Source organism: Fukomys damarensis, unplaced genomic scaffold, assembly GCF_012274545.1.
Source record: "Fukomys damarensis isolate Sample0158 unplaced genomic scaffold, DMR_v1.0_HiC HiC_scaffold_36, whole genome shotgun sequence".
Lineage (NCBI taxonomy): Eukaryota > Metazoa > Chordata > Mammalia > Rodentia > Bathyergidae > Fukomys > Fukomys damarensis.
The window spans coordinates 13,464,843-13,474,944 of record NW_022900948.1 but is presented as its reverse complement, the minus strand read 5'-3'; the positions used below and the strand labels follow the sequence as shown (position 1 = coordinate 13,474,944).

The window sequence follows — 10,102 nt, the reverse complement described above, 5'->3', positions numbered from 1 at the left end:
CCTAAGAAGTGGTTTCTAAAAATGTTCACTTGAAAACACTGCTTCCTCTGCGGCAATAGAACACCGTGTTGACAACAAATTCCGGTGATGTCTCTGCAGAGCTGGCCCTGCACGCAGTCCCACGTGATGTCTTTTTGCATCTCCTCAGACCCCTCCTGAGCCCATCCGGTGGGCAGAACCTAGCCAAGGTCTCCGGGACAGGAGCTGACTCCCACTTGCTCCCAACACCTCGGATGCCCCATGCCTAAGGGCACAGCAACCCAAGAAGGGAGGAACACACAATTCATGAGGTACAGGAGGACAGGGAGGCAGGCCTGGGAGGCTGGGAACCCCAGGGAAGGCTTGATGAAGGGGTTGGTGGTTCTGATCTACGAAGAAACAAATCCTGAAGGACTCTTAGGCCTCACATGATGGTCCAGAAGTCCTGGGCACTCGGCACTGGCTGGGCTTGTCTATCGGGCCTGGTGAAGAGAGAAGATTCTTGACGAAATGTGGCCACAGTAAAGCTGCGGCCAGGGCCTCCCTGAGGATCCTGGGTCTTCGAGTCATAGCTGAAGCAGCAGAGAATACAGGCGATGACCACGGTGACTCCGAGGAGTACTGCCACCACCCCAACCACCAGTATTTCCATGTCCTGCGTGTAGTACCAATCGCACAATTAGCAACGTGGGTGACCTAGAGCCTTAGCTCCCCGTCTGAAACGGGTGCTTTTGGTGATCACAGTACCCTGTGCTCCACAGACCGTTCTTCTTGGTCTTCTAAGGCTGAAGTCCTGTGCGGCCCCGCCCCAAGACACTGAGTGCCCCCATGAGGAGCTTTGGCTGGGATCTCAGAAGCCCTCTATTTTCTAAACCTCTCCAGGCCTCCAAGGGCTGTGGTCAACTCCACTGACAAGCACCGCCCAGGAAGATGTGAGCGTATGACTCCTGGACGTGGAAAGAGGTGAGGAGGAGGGGATACAAAACATTATTCAGAGGGAGCCAGGCACCCCTGACCCTCTGGCAACACCTACAGATATCAGGAACAACTGTACACTCGTGCTTCCCCTCCAGTGGATGCAGGAGGAGTTGGCTCCTCCCCTGAGGGACCTTGAGTAAGAGCTGGCTCTGGGCGAGGTGGGGGTGGGGACATCCACAGGTCACCACAGGAGCCAGGAGGCCTCTGCAGGGGCTGTTAGGGAAGAGGACATGTTGCATTTGGCTTCTTTTTCTGAATGAGTTTGGAAGAGTTTAGATGGGGAGGGTTTGCTCTGAAAGTCAGGGAATCTCAGCCCTTCAGTGATACACTGGGGGCTCCCTCACTCTGAGTTCCAGGAGAAACCCTCTTCCACGCCAGCCAGGGCCAGCTGCTAACAGTGCTGGCTTACACTGGACCCTGTGAGGGCTAGCCCCGTGGTACCTGGCGTATGGCCTCATTGCCTGTGGCCATCCCTGGGGTACACGATGCTTCTCCCTGGATGCTGCAGTGTTGGCCCAGCCTGGAACTTGGCTCCAGGATGTCTAAGCAGCCGTGAGTGTTTCCTGAATCCCTCCCTCCGATTGCGAGTGGCCCACAGCTGCCACCCTCTGCACTCAGTGACAGCACTTACCCTGCCCCCACAAGCCGTCCCCTGATGGAAGGCCCAGAGCTACAAACCAGGCCAAGGCCCCTGGGTAAGTGTAAGTCAGTCAGAAGGGACTCTATCCTGGCTCCTCACACCCAACACTCCCTGAGACCCCAACCACCTCCAGAAAGGGATCTGGTCACCAGACCTCCTTTACCCATACTCAGAGAAATGAAGTAGAGAGAAATAAAATTCCAGCTACTGGACATAGCGATTACAGCACTATCGCATGGTCTCTTCCAAGCAGCCCCGTGCAGTGATATTGCCTCCATTCTGTACACAGAGGTGCTGATACCGTCACAGAGCTGGAATGTGCTGCCTGCAGCTGGTTGCAGGTTCATAGCGGTTAACTACAGAGAAGTTGGGGCTCCCTCCCCTCCCGTCCTAGCTCAGTGTTCTTTCTACGTACCACACAGCCATAGAACCATCACCTGAGTGTGCCAAGGCACAGAGCGAGCAGAGGGCTGGTTCAAGGTGACGCAGCCTGGAACCTTTCCTATTTCTCCAAAGATCAACTAACTTCAGTACCAGTATTAGGAAACTTCCTACGCAGAGTGGGCGAGCAACATGCTGTTATATTCTCACTCTGTCTTTGTTCTAGGATGATCGGACAATCTGGGCTCTGGGCTGCTCCTCCACATGGGCACAGGAAGCCAGACGTCTCAGAGTATTTGTACTAACCGGTGCCCCCAGAAGCACAAAGGGAACATGATGCACCATGTGCTGAGATTTCCCATTGAATCCCAACATTCTCTCACTAAACTGGGTGATGGGAGCATAAGGGGCTGCATTCCAAGTATGATTATTTGATACTTTGACTTCTTACTTGCCCATTCTTTATTGATACATAGCTGTAGTTTACCTGCAGCAGCTGAGAATAGTTCAGCATTTTTAATCTGTTATAAAGGACAATCGCTGGACCTTGACTTAGATTTCCTCTTCTGTCTCTGCCTCTGTCCCTGAGGCTTGGGGAGAGGTCTACTCCTTTGACTACTCTGTAAAATCTGGGTAGAGATGCTGCCCAAAGAAGTAGGAGCTAAGAGGAGGCTATGGGGGAAACCAGACTGAGGACTGAGGTCTGGGCTGAGACAAAGCATGGGCGTGGGTGTGGAAGGGGAGGTGGATTTGAAGGACACTGCAGAGAGACCATCAACAGTCCCTGGAACCTATGGTCCACTTTCCCAGGGCTGTCATTGTGAGTTTGCTTCCTTCCCCCTCACTCTGTCACTCCTCCCCCAGCCCTCCCAGAGAATCCACTGGGACACAGAAAGGAAAGAGGACATTCTATTCCAGTGAGTCACCAGGCCCCTGACTTTCTGGCCTGTTCTCCAGCCCCTCCCTCTTGCCTCACTGACTCCCCCACCCCACCCCAGCTTTGCCGGCCTCTGCTTCCGCCTCAGATCCCAGGCACAGGCTGAAGGCCTCAGATTTCCTGCCTCTCTGTGCACAGCAGCAGAAGTTAATAGAGCATGATCCCAGCTTTGACAGGACAGTATCACTGTAATTCACCTCATTTTAGGCAAGAGGAAATTGAAGCCCAGAGGGTGCAAGCACCTTCCTCAAGCCCCTAGGACAGCACCCTAGCAGTTTAAATAGCTCCACTATCTCCCCTGCCAGCCTCTCTGCCACACAAAGGCACCTAGAGGCTCAAAGCTTGGATAGGAAAGGCTGACCAAGTTACCAGGAAACACAGTCTGTGAGGTGGAGCTTCCGAGGGTCCTAGAACTCAATTTGCCCTAGACATAGGCTAGAACTAATGCTTCAAATTGAACCCCAGGGAGGCAGCCTAGGTCCCCTCAGCCCTCCTTCTCTCCCAGCTCCTTGACTGTCCAGAGCACTCCAGAGCCCCAGTGATGGCATAGTGCCCTCTTTGCACAGGACTCTGTCCAAACATTAAACCCTTCCATTCCACTCAGGCAAGACCCACACACTTCTCTCACTCTCCAGCTGTCCCTGAGGTCCAGGCTTCCTCCAAGAGGGAGGCCCCAGGGCAATGCAGATTCAGCCTCTATGACTCCCTGCCTCCCACCAGGCCGCAATGAAAAGCCTCTTCATAAACACTTCTTGGTAGCTTTTATTTCCCTTATTGAGGCATCACAGAATTGACTGTACAGCCCCACATTGCCTGCTCCACACAGGAAAGACATTCTTAGGGCCTCTCCCAGCTACCCACTTGCCAGTGGCCTGCAGACACCTAATGAAAATCAGATGAGCACTTTGCAGTTGATGGGCACTGGCCCCCCTAACACTCTTGTTACTTCTGGAGCCACCAGCAGTTAAAGTCACAAAGTCGGGTGTCCTGCCAAGCCTGCTGTCTGCTGTCAAGCTCTACAGTGTCCACAGGGCCAGCCCACACGGTCCTCAGTTCTCTGGTGCACCGTGGAGGGATATAATATGCAAATAAAGTCCAAGCAGGAACCAAGTCACAGCACCCTTCATTCACCCCAGAGACACATCCTCGACATGGAAACATCAGGGTCCATTCATCTTGGTGATGGATGGGAAGCAGGGAGGCGTCAGTGGAGGCCTCCATGAGCATGGTGAAAGTGATGGTGCTGGAGATGATGGTGCTGGTGGTGGTGCTGGAGGTGATGGTGCTGGTGGTAGCGGTGGAGGGCCTGGTGGTGCTGCTGAAGGTGGAGCTGGAAGGCCTGGTGGTGCTGCTGGAGGAAGCGCTGGTGGCTGCGCTGGTGCCGCTGAAGGTGGAGCTGGTGATGATGGAGACCTGCATTGAGCACCTGAGATGCATGACCAGGATGATGGTGATGGAAGAGCAAGGGCCGGGGTCGCTGGACTCGGTTTTCTCCTGCAGCCAGATGGTTCCTCTCTACATCATCATCCTGAGGTCTGTGGGAAAGGCAAGTAGCCAGTAGCAGCAGCAACAGCAGGACAGCCACCACAGTGCCTGTGATCCAACCCACCAGGGTCGTGCTCTCCAGGAAGCGTAGCATCTGGGAGCTGGATGGTCCTTCACCACTGTTCCATGGCTCCAATCTGCTTCCTCCCCTTCAGCAGCCTCTGCTCAGCCGTCCAGGTCACTGAACTTTGTTGTCTCAGCTCTTTTGGGCTGGAGAGTGGCCAGGGAATGTAGGTGAGGCCTCTTTGGATTGGAGCTGCCAGCCAAGGGTGAGGCCAGGGGGCTGTTGACTTTGGGGAGGCCAGGCAGGAAAGATGGGTGGAGACAGAAGCTGTCAGGCTGCGCTTCCTTGAGTGGGGAGCCCTGAGTGTAGGGGTAAGAGGTCAGGGCCTCCTCCACTCCCGCCACCTGGCTAAGTGATGGCAAAGGGGGGAATCTCCCCGCTCTCTGGCCTTCTGTTTCCTCTTGTAGAGACAGCACAGAAATTAGGAACATGAGTTTCAGAATCTCACAACTCTATAGCTCCATGACTATGCACAAATTTTTTAACCTTGCTACATCTCAGTTTCTTATCTGTAAAATAGAAAATAGTGGCACCTACCTCAAAGGGTCTTCTGAGGATCAAGGGAGTTAAGACATATAAAGAATTCAAACAGTTCCTGACACATCTACCATTGATAACACTGCAATGGAGTTCAGAGGAAATCCTTGGAAGGCCGTCATCTGAGAGTCTGTGACTCCCTGTCCTACAGCTCACAAAGTCCTCCAAAGATAAGAGTCAGGTTCTGTCAATGACTTATTCCAAGGTCAGTGAGCTTCAGGAGCTCTGAGTCCAGTGGGCACATCTTCATCATCCCAGGAGGCCCTTACTTTTCCTGCTGCTTCTGAGAGGCAGAGGGGTCAGTGTCAGCCCATGGCTGCTCGGAGGCAGCAAAGAGCCCACTGAGCTCAGTCAGGCCAAGTTCCAGTCCAGCCTCTGCGTTCCAGTTTCAACAGGCCATAAATGGCCGGCTCCTTCCTCCGTCCCAGACTCCCCGCCACGTCACATGAATGCCATTCCCGCCTGGTAGAGGATTTAGAAAACAGGATGTGAACAGTCCCTAACTCTCCCTCCTAGCACCAAATCTCCACTCCTCATCATAGACAAGCACTAGTCCTGATCTGCTCACAGCTTAGGGACAGGCACTGTCTCCCTAGGCAGCCTCACCTGCTGTAGGCTTCTAGGACTGCTTGTGAAGCTCTTGCTTACACGCAGTGGAGCCTCCCCAAAGCCCCAGGTCTACATCTGGATCCTCAGAGGCCCTAAAGGCTCCCCAGTCCCTTCCCCAGGGTCCTCCCGGTGAGTGCTCATCTCCCTGCCACCTGGAGGAATGTTTACAGAAGCCACAAAGCTGGCATTCTGAGCTGTGCAGCAACTCCACCCTGTGAAATGAGGCAAAGCCCTTCCCCTGACCTAGGTGTTTCCTCCTCTGTAAAGGTCCCAAGGCAAGAGGTGATCTCCAGGGACCCTTCTTCCTCTGACCTCATTTTGAGGAAGCCTCATACCCTGAGTGAAAACTCTCACTGGATGAAAAGGCTAAACATTTCCTTCAGCCAAATTGGGCTCAGGGGACATTAGGTCTAATGAATCCTGGAGCTTCTCTGGCCCTCAGGAGAAGCCACTTGAACTTTTAATGATGCTGGAGTAACAACTCCTCCTGCAGACTTCTGGGGCCCTGGGAGCCAGCTGCCTTCCCTGGGGACAACAAACTTCCCTCTTTAGAACTTCTACAGAGACCTCTTTACGCTCCAGCCAATGAGTGGAGCAGGGCCCTGCAAGCATGTACTTGAAGCACTTCAGCCAGTGCCCAGAACACCTGGAAATCACTAGACAGAGCCTGAACTGTGGCCAGAGAAGGGAAAGGACTTGCCTAAGTCCCCCAGCTTCATGAGCTGGTCTATAGAACAGGAAATCAGTAGAGCACTACTTGAGTTAGGAGGGGCTCTCCATTGTGTGGGAGGGTGCCATCTGCTGGCAATGTTCTAGAGAGGAGGGGAAGATGGTGTGCAGAGATGGGTGAGTAGGAAGGAGCAGGGATTAACAGTGTCTGCACACACACACGCACACACACACACACACACACACACACAACAGTGTAGGTTCACTGCCTGTCTGGACAGAAGAGAGGAACCCAAGGTGGACATTTTATTAGATGCTTTGAATACCTGGGGATGGAGACTACAGTCCCCAGGACTTCTGAAGTGACTGAGACTCTCGAAGTCCTGACTAGACAGGAGGGCTTGCAGAACTGATGACTTTAGAGGAACGTGGCTATGTCTAGGGTGTCCCAGCCTCAGAAAATTGTCCTATGGCCTTATTATCATATTTCTCTTCCAGGGTTGGATGTGTCTTCTCCACACTCTATAAGCAGCCTTCTTCATTTAGGGACAGGGGTTCCAAACCCCATGGAGGATGGGTACTTTTGAAGCTCAGTGATTCACTTCAAACCCATATTCTCCAGGGTGCCTTGACTCATACGTGTACTTGCACACGTGTGTGTACTTGTAAGCCAGCACTGCTCTATGGGCACTTGTGCACCAATAACTGTGTGTGCTCACACTTGTGTACGTACGCACACGTGCATACACGTTCAGGACATGCTCACAAACCTGTTTGTACTACTAACTGTGGGGATTCTCGGTTGGCCAGCAGTAGCAACCTCACAGTTTTCACTAATTGGTGGCACCACCTAGTGGTGACACTACGGAGAAGTCACTTTTGGATTCTGATGTAACAAAAGTTCTGTATCTTGATCATAATTTGAATAATGTATTTAACTTCCCTCCATTCCAAATTACTATAAAAATGTCCAAAGAATTAAAAAAGAGGAAATACTATTCCACACTGGCAATCAGTAAAGTCACTAGTGGCCCAGACTCATTAAGGAAGTTCTCCAAGCCATTGTGCCTGGGAACCTGATCGACGGATGCGCCGGCCAAGGAAGGGCACTGTGGGCCTCCCTAAAGCCCCACAGTAGACAGCCAGGACTTGGGACAAGGGAGGAGTGGGCTCAAGGAGGAAACGTACATGGAGTAACTGCTGTAGTTTGGATTTGGGATGCGCCCCAAAAGATTCATTTCCTCAGAGGCTGGGCTTTTGTAGGGTGGTTGGGTTATGGGGTCACTATAGCTAAACGTGATGTTAGGAGGCAGCAGGGTCAAAACAGTCTGGTCACAGAAGTGACCTAGAAGTATGTATCTCCCTCCCTGGCTCTTCCCCTTCCCTCCAGGCTTCCTGACCACCATGACACGACCAGCTTAACTCGGTGCCAGGCCCTCCACCATTCCATTTCTGCCTGTGAGCCCACCAACCATACACTGGAACTTCTGAAACCAAACTTCTGAGCCAAAATTAATTCTCCTCCTTTCAATTGTGGGTGTCAGATATAGCATCCCAGGGACAAGAAATTCCCTAAGACAGTGACCTAGAGAATTGCCATTATCTGCTCAAAGAGAAGCTGGCCAAGACTCAGCCCATCTTTTGGTTTGTAGTCACATTGGCTGGCAGGTTCCCAACCTAGGGACTCATGCCAGTTAGAGAACAGAAACTCTCCTCCTCCTGATCTTGGGCTGCCCCAGCATATCCTAAAAGAAGTTGTCCAACATAGCAGTAAACTTCTTTCCTTAGCAGCTCTCCCTGCCCCAAGGATGGCTAGCTAGTGATTCTAATCAAGAAAACAAAGCCAGGGCTGGGGATTTTGCTCAGTGGTGCAATGCTGTTTTGAAAGCCCAAGGTCCTGAGTTCAGTCCCCGGTACAAATACAAAAGGTAAAAGTAATACAAATGTCCACTAGACAATAAATTTTTTAAATGTGGTCTATCTATACAAATGTTATTCAGCCTTAAGGATGAATGAAGCTTAAAAAGAGCAAAACAAAATCATAAACAATAGTTTTTTTCTCTTTTTCTGTGACATGGAAAGTAGATACTTAGCAATGATCTGTCTAATCTTTTTTAGAACCTATTTCAAAACCCAGTGCCAGCAAACATAGATTTAGTTTCCCCAAAAAGTAAGCAAATAGATAATATTGCTACACATGAAAAAAGATATAAAGTTATTGCATCCTTGCCAGGTGTGGTGGCGCACCCCTGTAATCCCAGCACCTGGAAGACTGGGGCAGGAGGATCACCACATGTTGGAGGCCCGCCTGGGCTATATAGTGAGTTCAAGACCAGTCTTCATTACAAAGCAAGATCCTGTCTCAATAAAACAAAAAGAAAACAAGTTATTGTGTCCTTGTTATGGTTTGTATCAGATGTCACCCCAAAGGGTCATGAACTCATAGGTAGGGCTTTTAGGAGGTGATTGGGTCATGGGGTGTGGATACTCAGCAGTGGACTAGTCTATTAGTAAGTTCTTAGCTAAATGTAATGTGAGAGAGCCAGGGGTTTAGCTCAGTGGTTCTGCTTCCTGCCTTGCAAGCACAAGGACCCAAGTTCAATCCCCGGTACCAAAAAAAAAAACTACTTTGGATAAATGTAATGTGAGGACTGGTTGGAGCAGGTGGGTCACTGGGGGCGTGGCCTGGCAGGATACATCTCCCTCCCTCCTCCCTTGATCTTTCTCTGCTTCCTGAGGACCAGGAATCTACTCAGTGGCACCATGCCTACCCAGTAAGCACAAGGTCCTGAGTTCAATTCCCAGTTCCAAAAAACAAAAAAAGAGAACAAAGTGCCTTTCAACCGAAGAGTACAGGTAAGTATTTCTCTGCTTCCTGTCTGCCTGCCATGCCGTGAGCAATTTTACTCTGCCATTCCACCTAACTATAGACTGAAACCTCTACAATCTATAAACCAAAATAAACCTTTCCTCCTTTAAATTGTGGGTTTCAAGAACTGTGTCTCAGTGATGAAAAAGTAACTAAGAAAATCCTCATCACTAGAGTTACTAGAATCTAGTAAACAAACAAAAAAGCTAAAAAATTTGGGGCCTGGTTTAGCTCAATGGTTCCACCGCCTGCCTCACAAGCACAAAGTCCTGAGTTTGATCCCCAGTACAAAAAAAGAAAGAAAGAAAGAAAGAAAAGAATGTTTATTCTAGAAGTAGAGAAGAGAATCCATGGAGAAAAACATCAATAAAGAAGTGCAAGAAAATATCTTCACCTGAAGTAAATCTTCATATCAAAAGTCACACTGAGAGGGCCGGGGATTTAGCTCAGCGGTTCCTCCACCTGCCTTGCAAGCGCAAGGACCCATGTTTGATCCCTGGTACCAAAAAGAAAAAACAACAACAACAAAAAAAAACAAACAAAAGTTTTGAGTATAGGACAAACTATTTAAAGAGAACAGATTACCTCTGTATGACCTAGTTAAAGTTTAACAATATAAGAATAAAGAAAAGCAAGATGGTATAGCCACATGGAAAACTGCTTGACAGTTTCTTACAAAACTAAACACACCTTACCATATAACACAGCAGTTACACTCCTTGGAATTCACCCAACAGAGTTGAAAACTTATGTCCACACAAAAACCTGCGCACACATGCTAATAGCAGCTTACTTATAATTGCCAGTACCTGGAAGTAATCAAATATTCCTCACTAGGTAAGTGGGTAAATAAACTGAGGCAATCTAGACAATGGAATGTTATTCAGTGCTAAA

At 50.1% G+C, this 10,102-nt stretch overlaps 2 protein-coding genes and 1 long non-coding RNA gene across 4 annotated transcripts; 1 reads left to right on the top strand and 2 right to left on the bottom strand.

Annotated features, from left to right (window-relative positions):
* The first annotated feature begins 9 nt into the window (after window positions 1-9).
* LOC104858911 lies at window positions 10-3,159 on the top strand. Of its 2 annotated transcripts, XR_779239.2 has the most exons (4): window positions 10-290; window positions 862-942; window positions 1,466-1,652; window positions 2,205-3,159. It is a non-coding gene; the product is annotated as an uncharacterized LOC104858911 (long non-coding RNA). The 2 variants fall into 2 exon arrangements; XR_004515398.1 differs by lacking the exon at window positions 1,466-1,652.
* On the bottom strand, window positions 284-866 carry Spaar (small regulatory polypeptide of amino acid response). The gene has a single exon (XM_033759093.1). The coding sequence runs from the start codon at window positions 629-631 to the stop codon at window positions 404-406; it is 228 nt and encodes a 75-aa protein (XP_033614984.1). The 5' UTR covers window positions 632-866; the 3' UTR covers window positions 284-403.
* Window positions 3,160-3,486: 327 nt separating the features above from the next.
* Window positions 3,487-9,691, bottom strand: Hrct1 (histidine rich carboxyl terminus 1). The gene is made up of 2 exons (XM_033759092.1): window positions 9,603-9,691; window positions 3,487-5,523 (listed from the first exon to the last, which is right to left on the bottom strand). The coding sequence occupies exon 2, from the start codon at window positions 4,552-4,554 to the stop codon at window positions 4,120-4,122; it is 435 nt and encodes a 144-aa protein (XP_033614983.1). The 5' UTR covers window positions 4,555-5,523; window positions 9,603-9,691; the 3' UTR covers window positions 3,487-4,119.
* Between the last annotated feature and the right edge of the window lie 411 nt (window positions 9,692-10,102).